The sequence below is a fragment of the Gopherus evgoodei genome, chromosome 7 (assembly GCF_007399415.2).
Source record: "Gopherus evgoodei ecotype Sinaloan lineage chromosome 7, rGopEvg1_v1.p, whole genome shotgun sequence".
Taxonomy (NCBI): domain Eukaryota; kingdom Metazoa; phylum Chordata; order Testudines; family Testudinidae; genus Gopherus; species Gopherus evgoodei.
The window spans coordinates 107,060,442-107,086,771 of NC_044328.1; the positions used below are offsets into that span (position 1 = coordinate 107,060,442).

The 26,330-nt window shown below is 55.9% G+C and overlaps 1 protein-coding gene across 2 annotated transcripts in view; it reads left to right on the plus strand.

Annotated features, from left to right (window-relative positions):
* The first annotated feature begins 3,380 nt into the window (after positions 1-3,380).
* The window catches only part of COL7A1 (collagen type VII alpha 1 chain), a 92,047-nt gene continuing 69,097 nt past the window's right edge, over positions 3,381-26,330 (plus strand). For both annotated transcript variants that reach the window (XR_004001358.1, XM_030570521.1), the window contains exons 1-2: positions 3,381-3,452; positions 26,058-26,139. Coding sequence is in view for 1 of the 2 variants with exons in the window: in XM_030570521.1 (XP_030426381.1) it covers positions 26,064-26,139 (76 nt within the window). In the remaining variant the exon portion in view is untranslated. The remainder of the gene's footprint in view (positions 3,453-26,057; positions 26,140-26,330) is intronic.

Genomic DNA, 26,330 nt, shown 5'->3' on the forward strand with positions numbered 1-26,330 from the left:
TTGGGACGGCATTGTCAGATCCAGCTCCCTGACCCAGCTGCTGAATCGGACACTGGCCCCTGCCTCAGCCAGGAGGCATGTTGAGTCACGCTCTGCAGATACTAAGCTGCAGCCTACACAAGTCTGAATGAATGAGCACTTTGGTGCTTGTCTGCGGTCACATCTGGATTCATTCATGTTTTCCTGGCTTCAGGGTCCGGAGAGAACTCCTCTCCCTTTTGCTCCTCCAGCCTGTTTCCTTGCAGCCCCTCTGTGCTGTCCCTGGTGGGAGAGCTCTTGCGTGAGAGCCACACAGGTTGAGTCTTTGAACGAGATGACACACCAGATATGCAGTGCTGTTGCTGAGAGGCTAGTGGGTTAATCCTGAGCACAGCTGCCACCAGATGAGATGGGTACTTACAAAGCATGTCCCATATGTAAAAGGCTCACCACAAAGGCCAGAAACCTCATTTCCAGTCTGCATTTCGCCTTGTGTGCAATGAGTTTGGGGGGTGGGGGCTCAGCCTAACCCTTGAGGCTGTTCACATCCATAAAGCATGGCCCGATTGCAGAGTGTTGCAGGTCTCTGCACAAGGAGAGTTCTGGGAGCAGAACAGCAGCAGGACCGAGGGACATCAGCCGAGGTATGCGGGACCTAGAATGGTGGTGGTGCATCAGCCCAGGAGCAAGGGGCGCCAGCAGAGCCGTGTGCTGTGCCTGACTCCAGCTAGCACTGTCACACCCTCATTTTTATAAGCACTAACATTCGCCCAAGAACTTAATCTCCTTGCTGCCCCCTAAGTCCCTGAACAAACCCCACAGCAGTTCAGCTGACTTAATGGCCATGAGGCCTGTCCCACCCTGCTCACCCCACTCACAGTCAGTTCCCAAGCTCTTGGTTTCCTGCAGTTCATTTCCCTGCATGGCAGCCAGTGAGATACAAGGACTAGCACAGAGCCGTTCAGCCTGCACTAGACATGCCTGTGCCATGGGACAGCAGCCAGCGACTTGGCACCCTCTGCTGCCTATAAAACAGGTCTGTAGAGCATGCTTGCCTCGAGAGACAGGGTTTGTCTGTTCAGCTTTAATTCAAGCAGTGCCAAAGTGCCCTCAAGGCTGCTAATTAAGCTGCCTTTTAGAGGCAAGAGTTTCCCTTTTATGGTCTGATAAGTATGGTTAGTCATATTATCTGGGCCAGCCGAGCCCGCTGCACCTTCCCTGCAGAGCTGCCGTGGGTCTGATCCACCTGGTGAGCCGCCCCTGTCTGGTACAGAACGTATCCCTCTCGCAGCTCATCGGTAATTAGAGGCGGAGCTGTGCAGTTTCTAACCTGTGTCTCTCTGGACAGGGCCTGAGTGTGCGGATCCAGCAGCAACAGAGGCTAGTTAGGTACCTGCTGCTAAGCAAAGGGGATCAGTCGCTCTTCTGCCCAATGGCTTGTGAGGCAGGATTGCCAGTGGATGCTCGATAGCTGGGGCAGCTGTTCAAATAGCCTCTTGATGTACCCTTACTCCCTCCACTTGCAGATGGGGGCATTAGCATTGCTGGTGCCGGCCTGGACGCCCCGGCGAAACACTGGCCCTTCCAGTCCTGGGGTATGGATCCCTCTCAGTGCACAGCAGCCCCCTACTGCTCCCTAGGGCGGACAGTCTTCTCTAGCCTGTCTTGGGGTAGCAACGGGAGGTGCTGTCTGACCTCCTCATGGCCACTTTGCCTGGGTGCCTTGTTGAGGGAGCTGAATGGCTCAGAGGAATCCCCTCATGTTTCTGTTCCCCGTCTGCAGTGCCCCGCCAGTGAGGCTGTCTGGCAACTTGTGTGAAAGGAGTGGGTGGATCGGTCCAGAATGGGCATTGGGCAGGTGTCCATATCCCAGTGCTGGCACCAATGGGCCCCATTGTAGGCAGTCTCAGCTGAGCAACAAAGGATTGAAAGAGGCATGGAGATGACTGCTGCTTCCCCTGGGGGGGGGGCCTCTCCAGGACAGGGCTGAGCCCATCTTGGCATGGTGCATCATGGAGTGGAGCCTGCCTTGCTGCCACTCATGCTGTATCTGTTCCGACGCCAGCTGCAGTGCTATCAGCCCCGCCTCTTTCGCAGCACTGCTGCCCTCCAGCCCCACTCAGGGAGTGCTGTGCTTTGGGGTCCTCAGCCTGATAGAAAGCAGACAAAGGCTGTGCTTGTTATGCTGTGAGTGTCCCTTCTCCTGCCACCAGCCTTCCTCTAGCTGCTTTGTTGAGCAAGACGCTTTCCACAGGAACAGCTGCTGAAAACAAAACAGAGTGTGCACCGTGGTGCTTGTCCTGCCGAGGTGCCGCAGGGGCAGGGGAGCAGGCCGGGGGAGGAGAGTTTCCCTGAACGCTTTGTTGATACGGCAGATTCCTCTGGGATGAGCCTCGCGGTGCTCAGCTGCGTGGGTGGTCCCTCCCTGTCTAGTTGGAAGACGGACTGAGGGGAGGCCTGACACGACTGCAGCATGGCCCACTGTCCCCAGGGGAGTTACAGCCTGCACTGGCACTACCCATGTCCCTGACTCTTGGGCTGCCTTTCATCGCTTCCTGCTGCAGGAACCCACCGAACCTGCCTGTCCTCGCTGCCTGCATTCTCATGCTGTGCTGGTCCCTCCTCTCAGGCCAGGGGAGTGAGGGAGCTGGTTGCCCAGGGAGCCTCTCCTCAGGAGCTGGTGTGTCGGGCAGTTCCTGGCAGGGAGCCTAGAGTATGAACCCAAACTGGTTACAACAGCACCAGTGACCTCTGCTTGTCCTGGCTCCTTGAATGAAAGCCCTGGCCTCTCCAGCTGGCTTCTGAGATGCCTGCACCTTGCTCTTCTGCCCTGAATCAGGGTCCATGCTATGCTTGAGCTCAGCAGAGGGTAGAAAGGCAGAGCTCTCCTCGGAGCGCGGGGGCCCTGCATGGAATCCACCCTGAGCAGCAAACAGGCCCCTCCCAGCAGCCCCCCACAACAACCTGCCTCGTGCGCACAGTCACACACGTGCACACACACACACACACTGTTCAGTGCATGTACCCTGGGCACAGCCCCACATACTAACCCCCTGCCCCCCGCGGGTGGGGGGGGGGTTGTGCGCTAATCCATGCTCGCATCCACAAACAAACAAGCACGAGAACCAAAGACACATGCATTTGCACGAAAGAGCACGGCCGCCCCACGTGTGCGCTCCAACCCATCTGTGCTTTGAATCCAGGCTGAGGAGGGGCCAGTCTGCAGACCCTGCTGTTGCAGTGGAAGGGCACAGCTTGCTTGGCAGAAACAGCGCGGTGCCAGGCCTGGATGTTTCCAGTAAAGATGGCTTGTTACCTAGGAGACCCAAACATCTGCCCAAACAGCCCCCAACTCCCTGTGCTGTGCTGGCTGCAGTCAGGCCAGGACGGAGGAAGGAGCATTTCCAGGCTCAAGGGAAGGAGAAGGGAGGCTCCTGACAAGTGAGAGGGAGGTCTGGCAGCACCCAGCACAGGTATGTGAGTCCACCCTCCGTTCCCTCTCCCCACATGCTCTGAGGGGCTGGCAAGCTCTGACCACAGGACTGGATTGAGGTTCGCAGCCAAGGCAGGAGAGGATACTGGCTGCTGGAGCCTGCTAAATGGGAGGTGCCCAGAGCCAGGCACAAACCCTGCCTAGCACAGGCTGTTAGTGGGGTTCTCACTGCTGGATTCTTTGGAAGGGAGATTTGGGAAGCACCTGCCCAAACAATCCCTGTTTCTATTCTTGCTCTGCCAGGCCTTTGCCAAGCGCTGGCTCCTCTCCCCCTTGCTGGCTGGCAGAGCTTCTGAGAGATCCGAACAACGGCGGAGAGCAACCCAGCTGTTCTGAGCTGGGACCCCAGCCTCAAGCACTTGCCAGGTCCTTGATGCAGACTCCCAACTGACTCACTCAAGCAGGGGTGGCTCTATAGATTTTGCCGCCCCAAGCACGGCAGTCAGGCAGCTTTCACTGGTGCTGCGCCTTTGGTGTCCCCGCTGCCAAATTGCCACAGAAGCTGCGGGACCAGCAGACCTCCTGCAGGCGTGCTGCTGAAAGCCGCCTGACTGCCGCCCTCACAGCGGCCCCGAGGCCGTTCCCCATGGCTTGCCGCCCCAGGCACGCGCTTGGGGCACTGGTGCCTGGAGCCGCCTCTGTACTCTAGATCTGTTACCTGGCACGGGGAGAATGTTTGCTCTGCTTGGGGATAGGGGGGAACCCTCATTTACATGTGTCATAAACAGATAGCTAAGGGTTAATGTCTCTTTCACCTGAAAAAAAAGTAACCTGAAGCACCTGACCAGAGGACCAATCAGGAAACAGGATTTTTTTCAACTCTGGGTGGAGGGAAGTTTGTGTCTGAGTTCTTTGTCTTCTGTCTGCCTGAATCTCTCTCAGCTTTGAGACGTGATTTCTATTTCCTGCTTTCTAATCTTCTGTTTCCAAGTTGTGAGTACAGAGATCATAAAAACAATAAGGGTTATTGTTTTTCTTTTGTATTTACATGTCTATAGTTGCTGGAGTGCTTTGAATTGTATTCTTTTTGAATAAGGCTGTTTATTCAATATTCTTTTAAGCAATTGACCCTGTATTTGTCACCTTAATACAGAGAGACCATTTTTATGTATTTTTCTTTCTTTTTATATAAAGCTTTCTTTTTAAGACCTGTTGGAGTTTTTCTTTACTGGGGAACTCCAGGGAATTGAGTCTGTACTCACCAGGGAATTGGTGGGAGGAAGAAGTCAGGTGGGAACGGGGAGGGTGGAATCCCTCTGTTTAGATTCAAGGAGCTTGCTTCGGTGTCTCTCTCCAGGAACACCTGGAGGGGGGGGGAGGGAAAAGGTTTATTTCCCTTTGTTGTGAGACTCAAGGGATTTGGGTCTTGGGGTCCCCAGGGAAGGTTTTGGGGGGACCAGAGTGCCCCAAAACACTCTAATTTTTTGGGTGGTGGCAGCAGTACCAGGTCCAAGCTGGTAACTAAGCTTGGAGGTTTTCAAGCTAACCCTCATATATTGGACGCTAAGGTCCAAACCTGGGACTAGGTTATTGACAACATGCCCCCTCCCTGTCTCCCATGATTCAGCAGCAGCGGTCAGTGCTGGATTGTGTCTGCCCACCCAGCTGGCAAAGGGTCAGTATTTCCCAGGAACACGCTGGCAGCACCTTGCGGCACCCCTGTGGTGCTGTCACCTGAGTTCATTCCCCTGCATGCTGATTCCTGGCAGTGGATAGGGCTCGGAAGACTCTCTTATTATTGTTCCTTTCAAGTGCCCGCACAGTGTAAGCACTTGCAACGGGAATCTAGTAGCTAAATGCTTCAATGGGCCTGTGCTCCTGGCAGCCCCAGGTTTGCTGACCTCCAGCAGCAGCTGATGTGTCCTGGGAAATGTCGGCTCCCAAAGAGTTGGGTTTTCACTTTGCTTCTCCATCTGACCTGTAGCTACCCCACATCACTGTTAGTGCAGCCCAGAGGGTTGTAGGCCTGCTTAGCCCTGCCTGGCACCCGGTTTAGGCAGAGTGGGTGTAAAACATGCCCAGATCAGCACGGCAGCATCCAGCCCTCACTCAGCACAGGTGGGAAAGACTCCAGCAGCTGCACAGCAGTGGAACCAGGCCCACGATTCCTGGTCATGGCTCCCATTTCCATCATTACGGATGGAGGCCTGAAGCACCCTCCGACACACAGAAGCAGCCCCCTAACTATTGCCATCAGTGCTGTCCCTCCTGCTAGTCTTTCCTCCCCAGAGAGCAGAGTGGGGGCCCTGCGTCTTTGGCCAACCCAGGCCAACACTGAACTTGAGCTGGTTGGGCTAGGCTCCTTGTTTTATAGCTCTCAGTGCTGAGCGCAGTAAACATCTTCCGGGGGAGAGGAGGGCCTGGGCAGTGAGGCCTGCAGGAGGTTCTTTAGGTGTTCAGGGAGAAGCTGGCCTGGAGCCACAGGCCAATGTTTCGCCTGTCTGGGATGTCAGTTTGGCTGCCTTTGGAACTCCAGACTCAACAGTTTATGAGAGGAAAAGCTGCTTTGCAGCAGCTTCCAGCCCCCCTGGGAAGTGTGGGCTGGTGAGGGAATGGCCAAGGGCCCCATGGGGGTTGGGCCTGCCAGGAAGTGCCCCAGTGGGCTTAATACTCCCCCAGCCCTGAATGCTGCACAGAGCCCTCTTATCCAGCATGGGCCCCAGGCACAGAAATGCATCAGCAGAGCGCTGGCCTTGATTCTCAGCGGGAGAAAGCAGCTCCTAGCATGTTGCATTGGCTTGGTTAGTAGCTGAAATAGACCAGAAAGGCTTCTTGGGAGAAGGTGAGAGGGAAAATGCCGGTTCAGACCCCCAGATGCTTGGCAACAGGCTACTGACAGTGCCAGGTGCATCACTTCCAAGGGGCGGTGTGTCATGTGCTAGAATGCACGCTCTGTGGCTGCTTCCTGGCAGTAGCCTCTATTGCATTATGGGGTGTCTCTTTCCTTGGCTTAGATCAGGGGTAGGCAACTTATGGCATGTGTGCCGAAGGCGGCACACAAGCAGATTTTCAGTGGTACTCACACTGTCCAGGTCCTGGCCACCGGTCCGGGGGGCTCTGCATTTTAATTTAATTTTAAATGAAGCTTCTTAAACATTTTGAAAATCTTATTTACTTTACATACGATAGTTTAGTTATATATTATAGACATAAAAAGAGACCTTCTGAAAACGTTAAAATGTATTACTGGCACGCGACACCTTAAATTACAGTGAATAAATGAAGACTCGGCACACCACTTCTGAAAGGTTGCCGACCGCTGGCTTAGATCATGATGCACTCATGGCCGGAGAGGAGCGTGCCTGTGCTCCAGCTGGGCTGAGGCACACTGCTGGGGAGTGACACACAGCAGCCATGCAGTCTCCCCACCATGCTTCAGGGATAGGAGAGTGTTCTTCATGCGGGGCACTTGGCTTAGCTGGCAGTTCTTAGCGTGAGAGCTTTACCAATGGAGCAGGGAAGAGCTATGACTGTGAGGCTAATTGCAGGCCCTTTGCTTTGTCCTGCAGCGCAGTGCAAGGAGCGACCCTTACGGATGTCTAGGGGATTCTTCCCTTCCCACTGGGTGCAGCTCTGAGCCCTTAGGCCCACAGCCTGTGCCCTCATTGCCAGGCCCTGGGCACATGACTTGCATTCTCTCGCTCTCCCCTAGCGTACGGCAGGCTGCCTTGGGGAGCAGCCGGTTTGTGAATCTAGGGTCTTTTCTGGAGTGGCTCTCCCCCTATTCTAAGCTGGCTCCAGCTGGAGTGAATCCTTCATTCTGGGAGGGTGTGACTCTCCTGCGGGGCCTGCTTTCAGCAGAGCAAGCGGATGAGGTAGCCCTGCTGGGGGAGCTCCAGGGGCTGGGAAGTGCTCTGCAGACATTCCTGGAGCATGTCCCAACGAGCCCCTGAGGCAAAGCAGAGATTCCGCAACTCCCTTCTCGGCCATCTCTGTCCTGGCCTTGTGGCTCTCCCCGCTTCCTCTGCTCACTGACCTTTGACGAGGTCACTCTGGGTATGGCTACACTTGCAGCTGTACAGTGCTTCCACGACAGCGCTTTGAGGTGTGAGTGTGGTTGCGGCGCCAGTGCTGGGAGAGAGCTCTCCCAGTGCAGCAGGTGCTCCACTTCCCCATGGGGATTAGCTTACAGCTCTGGGAGCTGCGCTCCCAGCGCTGGGGCACTGTTTACATTGGCGCTTTACAGCGCTGTAACTTGCTGAGCTCAGGGGGGTGTTTTTTCACACCTGTGAGCGAGAAAGTTGCAGGGCTGTAAAGCCCTAGTGTAGCCAAGGCCTTTGTTTCCCCTCTGATAGACTCTGCTGCCAAGTGACATCTAAGCCCAGCCCGGAAGATGTGAGGTGCTGTATCAGAGCAGGTCACTGTCCCATCAGCCCGATCTCCTGTCGGAGCCAATACCATCTGCTTCAGAGCATCATAGAGAGCAGGGAATAGCCTCCCTATTGAATTTGCCCACCTGCCCCAAGGTCTCTAACATCCTGCTGGAGCACTGAGACACTTCCCCTTTCATTCACAGCCTCCCCATTGTGGTCACCATCCTTCTGGAACAGGGCTGCCCACCCCCTGCTCTGGAGAAGCTGCAGTGCTGGGAGGTTCTGCCGTGCCCTGCCCTGCCCTGCCCTGCCGTGCCCTGTACCAGGCAATGCTGGAGCTGCCCCATCTGGGAGCTCAAGGAGTCCAAGACCCTCCTGTGCTAGGGCTGGGGTTCCTGGATCGCTGACTCTGCCTCACTGCCCCTACACCTGCAAACCTGGCATGCAGGGTAGCTCCACGCCTCTTTGTCTCAGGTGTGTGGCCTCACAGTGTGCTGGGGACTGCCTGAAGGATGGGCAGGCAGGGAGAGCACTGGGGGCTCCCTGCTTTGTTCTGTCCCATAGCATTACTGCCATCAGGGGCACCCTAGTGATGGGGGGGGGAAAGGAGGCACCACCCCCTGCACTCCCACTCCCCACAGCCCTGACAGCTGGTCTCTACCCTCGCTGCAGCTGGCCAGCAGGGGGACGGGATCTCAAGGTAATAGAGCATATGGCACTAGGGGCTGAGTAAGGGCTCTCTGGGTATCATAACAGAGATGCAGTATGGGGCTGGGCACTGGCTCAGAGCATCCAGGGGCTTGATTCCTGTTCAGCCTGTGCCAGTCAGGCCATAGTTTCCCAGGTGCTATGGAGCCCAGAGCTATTTCTGTGGCCGCTTTTGGTTCCTCCCATGTGCAGTGTCAGCCATTGGCAAGGCTTGGAGCCGTGCTGGGGGTTAACGAGGCTGTTCCCCGCCTGGGGCTCAGCTGCTGTGTCTGCGTTTGCCCGACAATGGGGATCCCAAGCCGAGGGCTGCCCTGACGCAGCATCCGTACATGATCCCTACTGCCTGGCGTGAGTCACTGTCTGCTCTGGGCTTTCCTCATACCAGCCTTGGTGAGTCTCTTGGAATCAGTGCAAGCCCTGGAGGAGGGGCAGCTGCCTGGCAAGGGGCTAGCTGCCTTCCCCACTCACCGCAGTCAGCGTTCAGCTGCTGGCTGTGCCAAGCTGCAGCTGGAGGGGAACGCTGGACTAAGGGCAGCAGGGGGCTGGGCCTGGGGAGAGCTCCATGGTGGTGAGGCAAAGAGGAGCCCAGGGGTCTGGACAGTAAGTGTGTTTGTAGCGCTAATGCCCAGGCCAGGGAAAGGGAAAGGGAAATGAAGAGCACAGGGGAACTCTGGGCTGCAGGTGAGAGCCCAGAGTGTTAACACCACCCACCAGCTCAGCTCGCACCAAGCCAGTGTCTGGGGTTGTACCTGTTGCTGAGGTGACCTTGCCGCCCCTGCTGTGAACCAGCAGTAGGAGGGCAAGGACCCAGGATGCCATTACATTCACTGGCAAGGATTCATCTCCACCAGCCTGGCCCTGGCCCCAACTCCCCCAGCTAGGCCTGGGCCGCCATTGCTCTGGGTGCTGTACACACAGGGCACCTCGCCTGGACAGCCTCTTGGTTGTGCAGCAGGGTGACCAGACAGCAAGTGTGAAAAATTGGCATGGGGTGGGGGGTAATAGAAGCCTATATAAGAAAAAGACCCCAAAATCGGGACATCTGGTCACCCTAGGTGGAGGTGGAAGGTGACCGCTCTACCCACTGAGCTCCCTGATCCGGAGACAGATGTTCTCACTGTGAAGATCACAGCTCAGCTCAGGCATAGCTGGGGCGAGCAGGAGGCCAGGGCCCAGCATTGTTGCTGTCCCTTCCCTCTGACTGCACAGATGCCATTATTGCTGCTTCTTGCTGTAGGGTCAGCATCTTTGCATCCTGCCAGTCTGCACCCCCGAGTCCCAGCAGCCAGCCTCAAGAGTCTCCCCTGCTCCTCCACAGAGAGCTGGGCCTGAGGTGCAGAAATGTGTGATAGGCTCTCTCTTGCTCGCTCTCTGGTGCTCTGGGTGCAGAGGGAAAACTTCGATTGGTTTCAGTGAGGGCAGAGATCAGCCAGTGCTGTGCGCTTTAGAAAGTCTTCCCCCCTTGCAAGGGAGCCCTCTGGTACAGGCCATAAGGACTCTCTTTCATGGCCCCTCTTCCCTAGGCGGGCTGTTTAGCCCTCCTGAGAGAGGCAGAGCACTGTGTGACCTGTAGTGGGAATGTGGTCAGCTCTGTGCTTTGGGGGTGAGGGGATTGAGCTGACTGTTATCTGCCTGTCTTAAATAGGGGCAAAGTTTTGCTGCAGACTGGATATGAGGAAGGAGCAAAGGACCCAGTATCTGAGGCCACACCAAACCCATGTCCTGCTATTGTCCCCACTATAGCTCTGAGCAAGCTCCCACTTCCCCGCTGGGAACCATTAACTGTAGGTCGCTAGCCACCTTCCTGTAGAAAATTGGGCCTCTTGCCTGATTTTGCTCAATCCTGGGTGGGAGGGAGTGTCCTTTCTCTGGGGGGTGAATGGGTGGGACGGTTGGCTGCTGCTGCAGGAAGAATGTTCTGGAAAGCTTGGGCATGACTGCACATGACCTCTGGTGCTGTTTGTAAAGGCCAGTGTTAGGGAAATTGCATGGAGTTAACCCCGTAGACTTTGTTCTGCAAGCACCCTAAAGGCAGCGTGGGGAGGTGTTTGTCCTGGAATTATCCTCCCTGGCATTTCAACCAGGAGTCCTCTACCCTTATAGAGAGGTGGGGGAAAGAGGAGCTTTTCCCTCTGTCCTCTTCTGTGCTGTCCTCTCCAGTGTCCCCAGGGAGGGGAGCAGTCCCCCAAACTCCAAGAGCACTGGTGGCGAGACAAGCAGGAAGTGAGCCTGATTTGTCTTATCAGTGTGCATGTGCCTGATGTCACTGCACACACAATCTCAGAAATTGCAACTAGTTATGGCCATTTGTAGATGCAATTACGAGGGCTGTAGGCTCGATTTCCAAAACCACATGTGCAATAATGTGCCCAAATCAGGCAGCTGTGTACAAATCGGTCTAATTAACCAGCTGGAAGTGCAAGGGCATGATTTGCACGTGCAGTTACAGTGATTGCTCATGTACATGGGGTGCAGACATTTGATGATCTGGCCTGTTACCACCAGTTCTTTGGAGCAGATACACAGACCCTCATTGAGACGTTAATGCTGTGTTACAGACAGGTTGGAAGGCAGCAGACCTGCCCGGCAGAAAGTAACTTGTAGGTAGTTATTTTTTTAGTATCTGTCTGGTTGCTGCTGGATTTTCCTACCTAGCTTTGGCTCCTGCCCCACCGGGGAGGCTGTTAGCAGGGAAGGGGAATAGCTGAAATTGACACGCCCAGCCTGTTCACAGCTGTGGGTAAAGCTGGTAATGTGACTAACTCACAACAGGGTTGGCAGGACCCCCAGCCTTACTGGCCCTGTGGAGCCACCACTGCCTACCCTCTTCTCTGATGCAGGATGGAGAGATCCCATCAGCAGCCTGATTATGGTAGGGGTCCCCGCCTGCTGCTGTGCTGCAAACTGTGGCAGGTTGGGACCAGACGAGCTGGGGATGGTGGAGGGTGAGGCCTGTGGAGTCTAAACAGAGGTGCAATTAGGTGAGCAACCCCTGCAGAAAGGGAGGTGGCATCTCTGCTGCGCCCTTTAATTTTCTCACCTTGCTCCTCGCTCTGCAGTAATTACCACTGCAGAAGCTTTCTGGCACCGGCCTGAGCTGAGCTGTGGGCCCCTTTCCACCCAGCACATTCTGTGCACCCTCCTCCTCCTCCTGTGTCCCACTCTGGCAGTGTAGCACCTTCCTGTGATTGCTTGTGTGAGAGAATTAATGTCTCTCCTGCCCTGCCCAGAGCTGCTCCCGTGTAGTTCCCAGAGCAACTGCAGCCTGCACAGCCTTGGTTGGAGGGTGCAACGTGGCTCAGCTGAGCCCACCCCCAGCCAGGAAGCCTTAACCCTGGCCTAGAAAGGGCTGCCCGAAACCTCCCTTCCCCAAGGCTCTGGGCCCACAGGCACAGTATGGAAACCAGTCCACTCAGGATCCCCACCCAGCCCAGCCCTCACCCCATGCCCATTACTGCGGTACCTAAGGGTCTGAGTGTGTGGCCTTAGGCCGAGCCCCACATTTGCAGTGCCCAGGGCGTGCCAGGTGCTGCCCCTCTATTTAGAGAAGTGACACAGATCCAGCCCCCTAGGCCTGGCATAAGCACCTGCATGGCTCGATTCTGTCTGCTAGCCCACTGGTGGTTGGGGGACTCGAGGGACTGCAGTGGGGATGATCTAACTGCAGGCATGGCAGGAAGGACAGCAGCTGCAGCCCTGCTGCCCTGTGGTACCGCCTGGCCCCAGCCATTGATGGTGGCCCTGCGGGCACAGTCCTGGGTTTGCTCTGTCCCCCTGGGCAGGGGAATGGACAGAAGAATTGCAAGGGGGAACCGCCTGGTGAACAGAAGGAAACAAGGTGTTGAAGGAAAGCTGCAGGGCCAGGCTGGGGTTGGTGAAATGAGCAGGTGGACGCAGGCTGTCGGAGGAGGGCCTTTTTCTGACTACACTGAGCATGCGAGTCATGTGCCTCTCCCCACCCATCCCTGAGCTCAGCCAGCCACATGGAATACCTTAGCCCCCTGCTCCCTGTGTGAGGGTCCTGCAACCAACGGTTACTCCTGGTTCTTCAGGTGGGCTATGGGCAGCTGCTGAGCCAGACAGGAGCCCCTGCTTTGTAATGGGGGTGGGGGATCTCTGGATAAGAGATGGTGCAGTGGGTGAGCTAGCTGTGCATCTCTGGGAGCTCTGCATGGCTGCTCTCTGGGGGGGCTGCTGCCCTGCCCGCCCCAAGGCCTTTCCCAGGTCAGATGTGGGGAACATAGACTGGAGCCTGGGGGAAGTTGTTCCCTTGAGATGAGGCCTGAGCAGGGGCCACATCAAGGGTTTTTCCTTCCACTTGACATTAGCAGGGGAAATGGCATGATGAGACCACCCTCAGCCCCGTCTGGCTACACCTGTGCTGCAGGCAGTACCCCTGGGCTAGTGGGAGGCAGCCCGGGTGAGTTCCTTCCACAGACAGTGCAGAACAAATGGCCTCAGGTCCCTCACAGCTGAGACCTTCCATCTCAGCCACTGCCCAGCTGGCTCATCCCCTTCCCTGCTCTGCTCAGTGACACGCCAAGGGGTTGGGGGAGCATGTGCCATGCTCAGCTCCTTGGGACACAGGCACAGCACCTGCAGTCCAGCTCGCCCTCCTGCCCCCCATCCAGTAGAACTTACACCAGCATTCCCTGAGCATGCTCCAGTCCCCGTCCAGCCCCATGTGCATGGGCTAGGAGGGTCAGAACCGACAGAGCTGCATGGCAAGATCGGGGCTGGGATAGCCAGGGGGCATGCTGTGGGCACGGGCAGAGCTGTGTGGGGTCCCAGGACTAGAATAGCTGGCGGCGGGGGTGTGTGTGTGTGTGTGCTGTGGACGGAGGGACACTGGCAGACCTGAGTGGGGTTCCAGGGCTACAATAACTGGGTGTGGGGTTGGGTCTGGCAGAGCTGTGTGAGGTCCCAGGGCTAGAATAGTGAGGTGGGCACTGACCTAACCCAAGGGAGCTCCAAGGGCTGATGAAAGGAGGGTCTGATGCCAGCGCCACCTGCCCAGTGGTCGCCCTGCTCCGACGGGCCCATTGCTGAGTGCCTGTGGAGCAGAGAGGAGTGCAAGCTGCCTGCAGGCGGATTCCTCGAGTTCCTCTCCTGGTGAGGTATCCGGGCCCCAGAGCAACTGTGCCTTGACTGACACGCCTGGCAGGAGGGGAGGATGTGAGGGAGTAAGGGGGAGAGAGACGGAGCAGGTTGATGATGACGCATACCCTTCCCGTCATGGCTTTGGCAGTTGGAGAAATGCTAGGTATGGGAGGGGGAAGGGGAAGGAGGGGCCTGATGAGTCATTCACACCTGGTGCTCTCCCTCTGCAGAAGGGAGCCACTGGGCCCGGAGGCCACATGCAGGATTCCTTTCCTGGTACCGCAGGGGGGCATGAAGCATCTGAGCTGGTGACTAGGAAAGCAGCATGGGCTGCCTGCTATAGCCCCCCATCTCCTGTGGCCCTGATGGGGCTGGACAGGGTGGGGGCACTCAGCTCTCTGAGGTTTGCCCTGTGATCCTCACAGCTCAGAGCTCTGCTATCCCCCTTCTGACTTTCTGTCGCCAGCCGCTGCTGCTAGCAGAGATGGTGCCCCAGTCTGTCCTAGCACTGCAGGACCCTGGCCTAGAGGGGCTGCTGGGCTGCTCCCGCACTGAAACTGGGATGTCACGGGCACAGAGCGACTGCTGGGGCTGCTATGGCGATGTGTCCTGGGCTGGGGGCCTCTGTCCACTCTGCATGGGGTCTGAGTTAGTCATGATACAGCACCCGTGCAGGCCCATGCCCCTTCTCTTTTAGGCTATGTGGCTTGTGCTGCTGTCTGCACTGATGCCATCCAGATGCTGGGAGGCCTCTTTCCTCTCTGCAAAGCCCCTGTTGTTCGTGAGTGCCTGGCCATGCCTTGCCATGACAGCCAGTTTCTGGGTGCCCATGGCAGCTGGCAGAGCCCAGGGTGACTCTCAGAGCAGCCAGGAGCAGCACTTTCACAGCAGCAGACCCTCAGCCAAGGCTCCCTTCCACTGGGAGCTGGGATGCCCTTGGCTCTGGGCAGCTTCTGAGAAGAGCATGAGGCCCATCTCTTGGCACACACCTTCCGCCAGCCACAGCGCCACATTTCCCAGCAGTGCTTCTCCTGAGCCTGCAGGATCTGTGTCTCCAAGCGGGCCTGCGAGGACACGGGTAAATGCCATGCTGTGGAGATGCGCAGTGCTGCCAGGCAGTGAACCTTTTACTGCAGCTGCCCCATGGATGCTGACGATGGGGGGGGTGTCAAATTCTGAGCTGTTTCAGCCATCGCATCCAGGCAATCCTCCTCTCAAAGAATGTACTGCTCCTGCTCTGGGCCTAGGGCCAGCTACAGAGCTCTTGGCAGCCACCTCTACTCCTTGTTTAATGAAGCCTCTCTTCTAATTGGGACAGACTGCCCTGCCTTCATGGGACAGGCTGCTGAGCAGGAGGCTGCTCCCATTTGGATGGCAAATGGGAGGAGGGCACAGGGGTCACCCTGATTAGAGCATGGTGCAGTGTATGTGCATGGGCAGTGCCACCTCAACACCCAGAGCCAGGCCCACCAACAGCTTAGTCAACAAGGGAATTAAAGGCCACCAGCCCTGGAGCTAGTGACCGTCTAGGGGAGGGGACTGAACACAGGTCTACATGCAAAGAAGTGCTAATGAGGTGGCATGGGATGCTCTTGATGCTGTCTCTTTAAAAGGGAGCTGGGAGATGGCAGCCTCTCCCCTGCCTTTGAAACTGTGTGTCTGGAAAAGTGCTTCAGGAGCCCAGGACAGCTTGCTTCTCGGTGAGGGATCTATGTGGGAAAAAGGCCCCAAGTGGGTGGCACTGGTCAGTGGAAACAGCTTTGAAGGTGCATTGGATGTGGGGTCTTTGGTGCTGCTCAGGGCAAGGGGCCTCCAGTCCCTGCTGGAAGATACACCTGGACCTGCTTATTGCTCTTGAAGGAGTGGAAAGGGGAGCTCCTGAGCCTGCAGGATCTGTGTCTCCAAGCGAGGAGGCAAGGACACTGATATACCAAATACCTGGAGGAGCAGGAGGGAGGTGGCTCGGTACCAGCTGGGATTGGGAAGGTGTGGCACCAGTGCAGCTGTTTCTGAGGTGCAGCCTACCCTGAGCTGCTGCAGTGTGGGGAGAAGCCACTGGGTTCTTGCCGTGCTGGGGTGGGACCCACGATAGAGGAGATGAGCCGCTAAGACAGAGATAAGCCATGGGGAATGGGAGGTATCAGGACTGGGAACATGACAAGGTATTTGGGGATGCCCTGAAACCCACTGTGAGGGGAGGGGGATTGACTAGAGGAGAATCCACAAAAGGAACTGGCATTTATCAGATGATGAGAATGTTCCCAGTTATGCTAGAGAAGAGATGCAAGCCCTCCTGCCCCAGGGCACAGCCAAGCCACTAACTGCCTGGTGCTGGGAAGAGACTTCCCTGTGGGCAGGGTATCCCAGAGCTGCCTGCTGCAGGGTTCTTGCACCTATTTCTGGAGCAGATAGTGCTGGCACTGTAGGAGGCAGGATACGTGCTCGCTGGATCAATAGTCCAGCCTATTAGGGAATTCCATAGCCCATCTCCTCTCAATTTGGCTCCCTAAGAGACTAACACAAGCCCAGCAGCCAGAAAAACTGAGCATGCCCTCTGGGGTCCCAGGGTCAGTGATGTTCCCCATAACCGCTCCACGATGCCCCTCGTTATGGGCTAATCTCGAGCATTGGTCTCCTTCTGCACCTGGCCTTTCCGAAAGCTAAGATTCCTGGACTTGCATGTCTAGGGCTGGTTGCAGAGTAACCCAGCACCATTCTCCATGGGAATTGCTATGTGGGAACCATCTAGTTTAGCTTTCTCCACCCTGCCATACAGAACCATGGGTAGCCTGTCTCTGATAGTGTTTAATCCTGTTTTGAAATGTACTCTGTGGTGTTCTGTAATATCCTGCAGCAGAGAGTTCCATGGGCTAACTGCAAGTTACATAAGAAGCTGTTCCTTTGATCAGGTGTGTGACCCTTTGTCTCAGTGTTGGGGAATGTGGGGAAGAGAGGGCCCTGGCTTCCCACATTGGTGGGAACTGAGCAGCTTGGGAGCCCCAGCACCTCCTGTTTGTTTTCTTTCTGGTGGTCATTCTGGATAATCTAATTAAATGCTGGAGCCAGTCCGTCGGCTATTTGTTTGTTGAAGACCTTCTCTGGTGACTCTCCAGTGGCTGAACCAATCCGAGCATGTGAGTGGGGCTGCAGCCGAGGCGCCCGGAACTCCCCAGACTCCCTTGACAGGATGGGAACAGCAAAGACACTTGGGCCAATGCCACTCAGCCCACCATGGCTGTTGTCTCTAGCTCCTGCTGGACTTTGCCGGGCTTGCAGAGTCACAGCTAGGACCAGAGCAGGAGGTTGGGACTTACTCAGTCCAGCCCTTCTGTGGCTCCATTCCCTCTTGCAGCCTGGTTCAGCCCTGCTCAGACTTTCCTCTGGAGCATGCCAGGCTTGGGAGAGGGCTATTAGCCACGCAGTGCTCTCTGTACGCTGGTGCCTGCAGAATGGGAGCAGTCAGGGGTTAGTCAAATGGTCCAATGGAAGTTCAGTGGAGAATTAACCTTCAGTGCTGCTGGAGTCATTGAAGTAGCCTGTCCTGTCTGGTGGGCTCCTGGGCCCTTTAGCCACCTTTGTGGAAACTCCCAAGGCAGAGGGGCTTGAAAAGGGACTCTGGGAATTGCTTTGAAACCAAGTGGAGTCTTTCTAGCCTTCTTATGAACTGGACACAGAGCCCCTATGGGAGCCCTGAGGGGCAGGGAATGGCCTCTTGGCCAGGTTCCTTGTAGCGTAATGGGCTCCTAGTCTTGGCCGGAGCCTCTATGTGCTTCTACATAATGAATGCCAGCCCAGCATTGCGGGCTTGGATCTGAGTGCTGATCTCCAGTTGGTAGGGGCTGGGGTGTCTGCTAATTCTCCATGTTAGGTGGTGGCTGGTGGGTGGGGAGGCAGAGCGCTGACTGGGAGCCCAGAGGCAGGTGACTGGTAATTTTCTGCTTGTGAGGAGAGCAGGATGATTCTTGGTCATCTCATGCTGCAGTGAGGTGTCACACACCCGTGTCTGTGTGAGCCCTGCTGCTCTCTGCTGGTTAGCCTGCCTCAAACCTGCCTATCTGTGGGTCATCCCGTCTCCCGCAGCTGAGCTTCCCTCTCGTTCACCAGGCAGAAGCTGGGAGCGCTGGAGTCAAAGGGCAACGTGCATGGAGTGTGCCTGCTGTCCTGGAGCGCCCTGGATGGGGGAGCTCACATTGGTTTATCACGGACTGAAGTTGTGATGTCTCAGGTTGAATCATGCCTCACAGCAATAGTTTTGCAAGGTGCCTTATTCCTTATAGGACTGGTCACGTGGAACTGTGATGGATAGACAAACCACTGCAAAATCACCAGAGGTGCAAAGTGAACTGGATTTAAAAGCAGATAATGCACATTCCCCAGACAGCTCCGAGTCCCCTGGCTGGCTCAGAGCATTAGCTGACCACACTCTCCGGTCTCCCCGTAGGAAAGGATAGTACATATAGTGGCATTGTATGGATTCTTGCCCCTTCCTCTGAAGCATTTGGTACTGGCTTTTGCTGGAGATGGAAAACTGGCCTAGGTGGGCTAATCAGTCTGATCTAACATGACCGAGGTACAGAATACTTGATGCTCCTAGTTCTCAATACCTGAAGTGCTTAAGTACCGCAGGGGTGGGAGCACTGTGGAAGTACCAGTGAAGTAGACACTAGTCTGGACAGACTGTTCTGACCGGGTATGGGAGGGAGAGAGAGAGAGACAGTGGGGTAACTTTGATTATATTTTATTTTAGCATTAGCCCAAGAGGCCCCAGGCTGGGTTAGCTCATGAGAGCCAGGGATTTACACCAGAAGCAGAATGGATCCAGTCTCTCTTGTTGGGATCTGTCTTAGAAAAGTTGCTGATTGTGTCTCACTGAGTGACTTCCCTGTGCGTGGACTGAAAATGCAGCTGGATAATGTTATGACCACACATAAGACTTGTAACTAAAATGAGAGAAGAATCAATCTTCATGCTCTAAGACATAAACTGCTGATAGCAGGGGTCAGGAAGACCTCTCTCCCCACGCACATCATGTACAGTATTACACAGTTAGCCAGCTGCATGATGGGCAGGTTACACATTCCTCAGGAACATCAGCTACTGGCTTCTTCCAGGCAGGGCACAGAGCTGATGGAGCCAGTGGCCTCTGGTTTCTCAGTCTCGTTTCAAATGCGGCCAGTGTCGATTCTGTCAGTTAATTCCATTTGTGTGGCCAAATGGGCTGGCTCCTCTGGACAGACAGAATTACCCCGTTATCCTTCATGAGGTTATATGGTGGGGGTGGGCCTATGAAGTGCCACACAGACCCCCTGCCCAACACTGGAACACTCTCCCCCCCAATATTCTATGGTCAGAGCCCCCCCAGGCCTGCTGTGCTCAGGACCCCCCCCAGGACCATGCCACAAATGCACAGCACCCTGCTCTCCACCACACCTGCCCAGCCCCCCCTGCCCACAGCCCTCCCCCACAGAACCCCCACTCCCTAGTATTCCAACACACAGAGATCTTCCCCACCCCCTCACAGCCCAAAACACACACACACACCAGCCCTGCATAGACCCACTTCCCCATGCCGTGCCTCCCGGTTGCACTCACTGGCCCTGCTGGGAGGTGACTCGGTCTGACAGGCTGAGCCAGCAGTGCAGGCAGGGCTGGTCCCAGGGTGGGGAATCGCTCCAGCCCCTCGGGAGTGGCACAATCAGCCAGGTTCCCTCAGAACCCACTTGTCTGGAGAGGCTCAGCCAAGTACCCCACACTGTCTCCCCACCCCAACTGGCTGAGACTGGCCAGGCTTCTGCACCAGTCCCAGGTGGTTCAGCCCCAGTATTAGCAGAACCTGAATAGTTTGACTAAAAAAGTAGGATGCTGATTTTTCATTGAGAAATCGAAACATTTCGAGCCAAAGGAAAGTTCTCTGGAAAATGTTCATTTTTGTCAACCAGCCTTTTTTTTGGGGCGGGGGGGAGAAAGACCGCTGATTCTATGTGGACCAGCCCTGCCTGTTGGGGGCCCCAGGTGGGTTCAGTCTCCGCAGCCCCCTGACGCACAAGGAGCCCAGCTGTGGGCTGGCTTTCCTGAGCTGGCCTAAGAAGGATCTGAGCTGAGACCCATCCTCGCTTCCCACGGGGCTCGCCCCACGACAGTGACCTTCGGTCTCCGCCAACGTGGGCCAGGACACCGCCTCTAGTGGCCACCATCTGCCCCATTCACCGCCCCCGGCTCAGTTGCTCTGCTGGATCGAAGGCCACTGCTGTCCCTCAAAGGCACCTCCCCGGGGATGTCACGTTTTCCTCGGCAGGGAAGGCCCCCCCGGTGTCCCGGCTGGAGCTGGAAGCTCCCGTCCCGGGTGTGGCTGGCTGAGCTCCACTCCCAGCGCCCTGACACGCGAGCAGGGGAGCAGCCCCTTGCACCTGGGAGGGCCGGGTGGCCATTGGCTGCCGCGGGAGCAGGGGCTGGGCCGGGGGTGCAGCCTGCAGCGCTTTGCCCAAAAGCTGGGGCCCCGGCTTAGTGGCGGAGGGGCTCTGGGGGCACGGAGGACAGAGGCGGCAGCCGGAAGGAGGCAGGGACCAGCCCCTCGCCCTCACGGCAGCAGCTTCTCCAGGACTCTCTCCAGCCTCCCTCTCCGCTGCTCTGGGAGCTTCGGGAGTTTCCTCCCCAATGCGCGGCGGGGACTGAGCGCGGCGATCTAGCTGAGGGGCCAGTGCCGAGCGCCCGCCGGGTCCCAGCCTGACTTCCAGGGGCGCGAGAGCCGGGATTTGCGGAGTATGCTGGCGGGCAGCAGGTAACCCCGCGCCGCTCCCTGGGGGAGCTCAACCGGGCCCCGGGCGCACCGGGAGCTGGGCAAGGGCAGCAGCTGCAGGGCTGCGATGGGAACCAGATGGCTGGGGGCCCCCGGGGAATCCCAAGGCCTCTCTGTGCAGCCGGGCTGGGCTCTCGTGCGCCCCTGGAGCAGCCCCGGCAGGAGCCTGCCCAGTCCCGGAGCGCCCTGGACACCCGGTTCCCTCTTCACTGGCGCTGGGAACTTTCCAGGGGAAACTCCTGGTCTGGTCAGTTTCATCCGCTGCGGCTGCCCCTTAGCTCCAGCTCCAGCTCCCCTCCGACGAGCTGCTCCTGCAGTCTGCTGCCCCCTCCCGCCCCCGCGCCTTGTGAGCTTTTTGGGTGCCCCCAGCAGAAGGGTGGTCTTGGATCCGAACAGAGTCCCCGGGCAGGAGGCCAGTTCCGATTGGAGATGAGAGGAGGTGCCCTGAGTGGGAGGCTTAGCCAGTGTGCAGGGGGGCTGAGGTCCCCATCCTGCTGGAGCTCCCTATATAAAGCTTGTCTCAGGGTATGTCAGGGGAACTGCTTATCTGGGACTAGTGAGGGTCGGGACGGGCCAAAAGATGGGGATGGGGAGACAGGAAGAGGCAATGCATCCTGGCACCGCTGCGCTGACTCTGCACTCCAGCTGGCAGGGCTTTGGGGAAAGAGGACAGGCTACAGAGTTCTTTGGAGCATCTCTCTCAGGCTCTGGGTTTGCCTTGACTTTCATTGGGGCCCCAGTACATGCGAGGGGAGAGGGATGTCAGCCAGGCAACCGTTACCAAACGGCTACAGGGAGCAAAGGGGAGAAGTAAAATCCGAAGGGATCCTGGCCAAGTATTCCCACTCCTAGCTCACTGCTGCACGCACACTCCACTGTGCGTGTTTGCGCTCTCAGCTATGCACAATCACACACTTGCATTGCAACCACAACCATCCACTCATCTTCTGAGGGTCAGAACAGTACATGCTGTCACATGCTCACAACTGCACAGTTACACTCTTGGGTGTATGCAGAATGCTTGGAGACAGTTGGGAGTTGCTGCTGGGAAGCAGGAAGGCCTAGGTTAGCAGGCCGGAGTGGGGCTGTTAGACAGGTGGGGCTCTGTGAGTGTGTGCAGTGACACTTCTGCCAGGGGAACCTGCCCTGCCCGTTCCCCTCTCCCCGGGGCTGGGACATCTGTGTCCTGCTGAAACTTGGCTTCTCTCCCTCCCAGGGGGACAGAGTTGTGTCATGCTGGAGAGGTGACCCCTCCTCACTGGGGCTGGAATCAGGGATGTTGGCTTTGCTGATTAAAAGCTCCAACAGGGGACTGTGCCTCTACCTTTGCCCCTCACTTTCTCTGCCCTCTTCTCCTGCATTCCTTGCCCCTTCCCTCTCCCCACCCTCAGCTCCTGTTGTTGTCAATGGGAATACCAGGGAGACAGATCTCAGGTCTGTAAGTGAGCCTGGACTCACTCCTGTTTGGAATCATTGGGATTGTCTCAGCTCAGTGAGGAGGGGGCATCTGATCTCCTGCCCTGGCTGTGCTGGGCAGGGTTTGTAGGTGCCCCAGAAGCTCTTATTTCCAGGTGTCTCTAATTTGATCTGCTCTACGAGTCTATAGACCCTGCTTGGATCTGCTTGTTCTGTGGTGGCAAAGTCATGGGGGGAAGCGCCTGCTTGGTGTCGCCTAGGAGCAGCAGGGGTGTGCGGCTCCTGTGCCACTGAAGTGAGAGGTGGAAGGTGATGGCTAGCATGTGTGGGCCCTCAGCCCTGGCAGTGCCTCTGTCCCCACTGAAAAGCTGGACTCTGCGCTGCTGAGGGTGCAGTGAGTCTCCTTAGCTGTCTCAGGGATGCACTGCTCCAGCTGCATGTTAGAGGGAGGAGCAAGAGCCCCACTGGCATTGCTTGAGAGCCCTTGATTCATCGACCTTCTGCCAGTGCAGATTTGTGGAGAAGTTCCCGTCACTCCTGGCCTACAGCACTGACAGCTCTTCTGCCCCAGCCGTGGACCTTGGGCTAAGATCTGGTGTTCATCATCTGTAGGGGTGAGAGGAGCAATGCCCCCCATGGTAAATGTGTGTGAGCCTGTGCCAGCTGCAGTGTTTTGATGGGCCTGGATTCCAGGCACATGTTCAGCCTGTGTTGGAAGGGAGCCCCTAGCAGGTCTGGCTGAGAGGAGTTCCCCCTCCTCTTTGGCTGGCTCTGCCAATACCTGTCCTCTCTGTTCTGGGTGGCACCATGTGTGCAGCACTCCAGGCTACTCACCAAACCACTACAATGTGCAATACACAGCCTGGGTACATCTGACTCATTCCTGCCAGGGCATCTCCAGGACAGCCCAAGCTGCTCCAGAGGGAAGGATCCCAGCGCCCAGGGCTGCGATGCAGAGAGCAAACTCCCCTCTGCCCCCTCAGCGGATCCCTGCATGACATGGCTGAGGCTCACTGGTGCAGGGTCGGGGGGAGTGTTGGGTAAAGCTTGCACCACTGCTGGCTGCTCTGTGGGGAGGCAGCACAGTCCCATGGGTAGAGCACTGGGCAGTGAGAGACCTGGGTTCCATTCCCAGCACTGCCATTGACTTGCTGTGTGTCCTTCCCCTCTGTACAATAGAGCTAACAACGCTGCTGACCCTCCCCTTGAGAGCTAGCAGTGGGAAAGTGCAGTGTGAGGCCCAAGTATCAGCCAGGCTGCCAGTCAGGCCGTTCGCCAGCTCTGAACTCAAGGCGAATGAGAGAAACTAAGTGCCTGGGAGAGTTTCAGATGGGCTGGGCTATTGCTGCCTTCCAGGGGTTCGTCCTCAGGCTGAACTCCCACCCGTTTCACCAACCGTGGGACAATTTAAACTGGGGAAGCTTTGGATGTGGCTTTCAAGTTGTCTGAGCTAAATCTGGCTCCCATTAGTTAATAACAGGCTAATCCAATGGGAGTGTGTCCACACGGGGCTGCACTAGTTTATCTAAATCAGTGCAACATCCCACATTAGTCAAACCAGTGCAACACTGTGTGCAGAGCAAGCCTCAGTATCCCCTTTATGGGCATTAGTGGATGCCTGCACCCCGAGCTGGGGATAGGGGAGAGGATTGGTACATGCCGGGGGTGGGGAGGGGTTAGCTTGCAGCTACTCTCTGCCTTTAATGATGATTACTGCAGCCTCTCTCTATTCTCTATCTTGGGGTGAAGTGCTAGGGGAAATGGGAGCTCTTACAAGCTGCCACCAAAGTTCCAGGGAGCCCTTGGTGCCAGGTGTCATCCTCTCTTGCCCCTCTGTGAGTTCCCCCAGTCTGTGCGCTGCTGCCAGTCCCTCTGCTCTGTTGCTGAGTCGCTTGTGTGCGGGCTGTGACATGGAAGAGCTCAAACAGAGAGAAATAAGTGAAAGGGCCATAAAATAAGCCAATTCTCTGGTAGTCTAGCTCTTTCCTACGTTGCCATAGGGGTGTGGGGAATGTTATACCAGACTGAGCCCAACAGCCCATCATGTCTGGTGTCTGACTGCAGGAGGGATGGAGGGTTCATCTAGACCAGGGGTTGGCAACCTTTCAGAAGTGCTGTGCTGAGTCTTCATTTATTCACTCTGATTTAAGGTTTCATGTGCAAGTCATACGTTTTAACGTTTTTAGAAGGTCTCTTTCTACAAGTCTATAATATATAACTAAGCTATTGTTGTATGTAAAGTAAATAAGGTTTGTAAAATGTTTAAGAAGCTTCATTTAAAATTTAAATTAAAATGCAGAGCCCCCCTGGACTGGTGGCCAGGACCTGGGCAGTGTGAGTGCCACTGAAAATGAGCTTGCGTGCCGCTTTCGGTATGCATGCCATAGGTTGCCTACCTCTGATCTAGACCATTGCCTGCTCTTCTCTAGAGGCCAATAGGGATGGTGCTTTTGTAAGAAAAGAAATTGTCCCTCACACATGCAGGCCCATGCATAAGTGCGCAGCATTATCCTGGGATATAGATTTCTTCACTCACCTACTCCAGCTGGTGATCACTCTTATTTCCTGAAGCATCAGGATCAATGGCCCTTGGGGTAGTCTTTGTCCCAGCTGGTGTCACTGCAGATGCTATTCTTATTCAGATAAATGTATGTCTAACCCTTAGTGGAATCTTCCTAAGCTACTTTCCTCTGTAAACCCTGCATCAGCAAGTTCCACAGATTAACAGTGTATTTATTGGGAAAATGTATACAGTGTATAGGGGAAATGGCAGCTCTTACAAGCTTCCACCAAAGTTCCAGGGAGCCCTTGGTGCCAGGTGTCATCCTCTCTTGCCCCTCTGTGAGTTCCCCCAGTCTGTGCGCTGCTGCCAGTCCCTCTGCTCTGTTGCTGAGTCGCTTGTGTGCGGGCTGTGACATGGAAGAGCTCAAACAAAGAGAAATAAGTGAAAGGGCCATAAAATAAGCCAATTCTCTGATAGTCTAGCTCTTTCCTACGTTGCCACTGGTTCCACAGATTAACAGTGTATTTATTAGTAGTTAAATTTGTTGCTCTTCAACTTGAGTGAATTAATGCACATTGGAGGGAATTATTTGAATGAATCACACCTGTTGCTGGGTTCTAAATGAACTGTGCTAGCTCAGGGGAAAACCATGTATGTCACTGTGGACAGCCCTGAGACGTTTATCAGGAAAAGCAAACCAAATGGTAAGGTGCATAAGGAGTGGGCTAGGAGACAATGCTGAATAACAATAATGCTGCAAGGACTAGGATGTCCCTGTAAATGAGTACTAACACGTCAGCTGGAATGTGTTTTCAGTTCCGGTAACCTCAGAAAGGATCCAGCAATGGGGAAAGGCTGCCCACTGAGAGTTGACGTGACGGGGACATTGTAGTTCAGAAAACAGGGACGCTCTCCCTTGGTGTTTTTCAGCCTTCTGAGGCGGTGACCCCATACCTGAAGTAAAAACTGTTGGTGATTCCCCTTCCATCGCTTACTCTACTTCTGTAGCCAGTGTATCAAAGGTAGCAATGCTGAGCTGCCTCAGTGTGTGCGTGTGGTCAGAGGCTGCCAGAGAAAACTTGACCATGAAGGGTCTGGATGCCCCCAGAATGGGGGAGCTGCAGACTGTAATGAAATTGGCAGCACTGTGTGACACCCCTGCCCCCAAGGGGGTCATGACCCATGGGTTGAAAAACACTGCTCTAGATATATGCAAAATAGTGACTGGTTTAGAGATGGCAGATGGGGTATACCTGCCTCCTGGCACAAGAACATAGGGCCGGCCAAAGGAAACTGAACGCCAGTTCATTTAGAATTGACCAAAGGAAACACTTTTCAACCCACTGAACCTGGAGAACTTGCTGCCACAAGGGGTTGTTGAGGCCCAGAGCTCAGCACAATTCAAACCCAGATTAGATCTTTATATAGACAATAAGAGCATCCACGGTTACTCAGACAGCATAAAAATGCCTGCTTCAGGCCCTGAACCAACCACCTGGGGTTAGGTAGGCACTTCCCTTGGGGTAGGTGTTCCATAAGTGTCCAGTAGGGGTTTTCTTGCATCTGGCCACTGATCAGAGACAGGCCACTGGCATAATGTGACAACCCCTGCTGTGGGGAGAGGTGCCTGGGAGGGTCTGGTGGGCTTTACCCATGAAACTCAGCTGTGTCTTTGCCCCCTCCCCCGACTCCATTGGTTTTCGTGTTCTCTGGCTGGCATCAGCTCCTCCCTCTTGTTATATCTTGCAGGCTTCCATGATGAGAGGGTGGATCCTGCTTCTCGCTGTGCTCCTAGCTCCGGCACCAGTTATGGCACAAAAAAGAAACCAAGGTTGGTGCAGTCTGAGCTCTCCAAGGGGCAATATATGAGGCAAGGGCTGTGGGCTGGGTGCACTCGTGGCATCATTGCTGGGTTTGCTGGAAACGCTGCGTGGCCCCAGAAAAGCTGGGGGAGTGAAGATGAGGGCATTTGGCCCACATAACTGGGTGGGTGCATTCAGGCTGGTCCCAGCTCCACCCCTC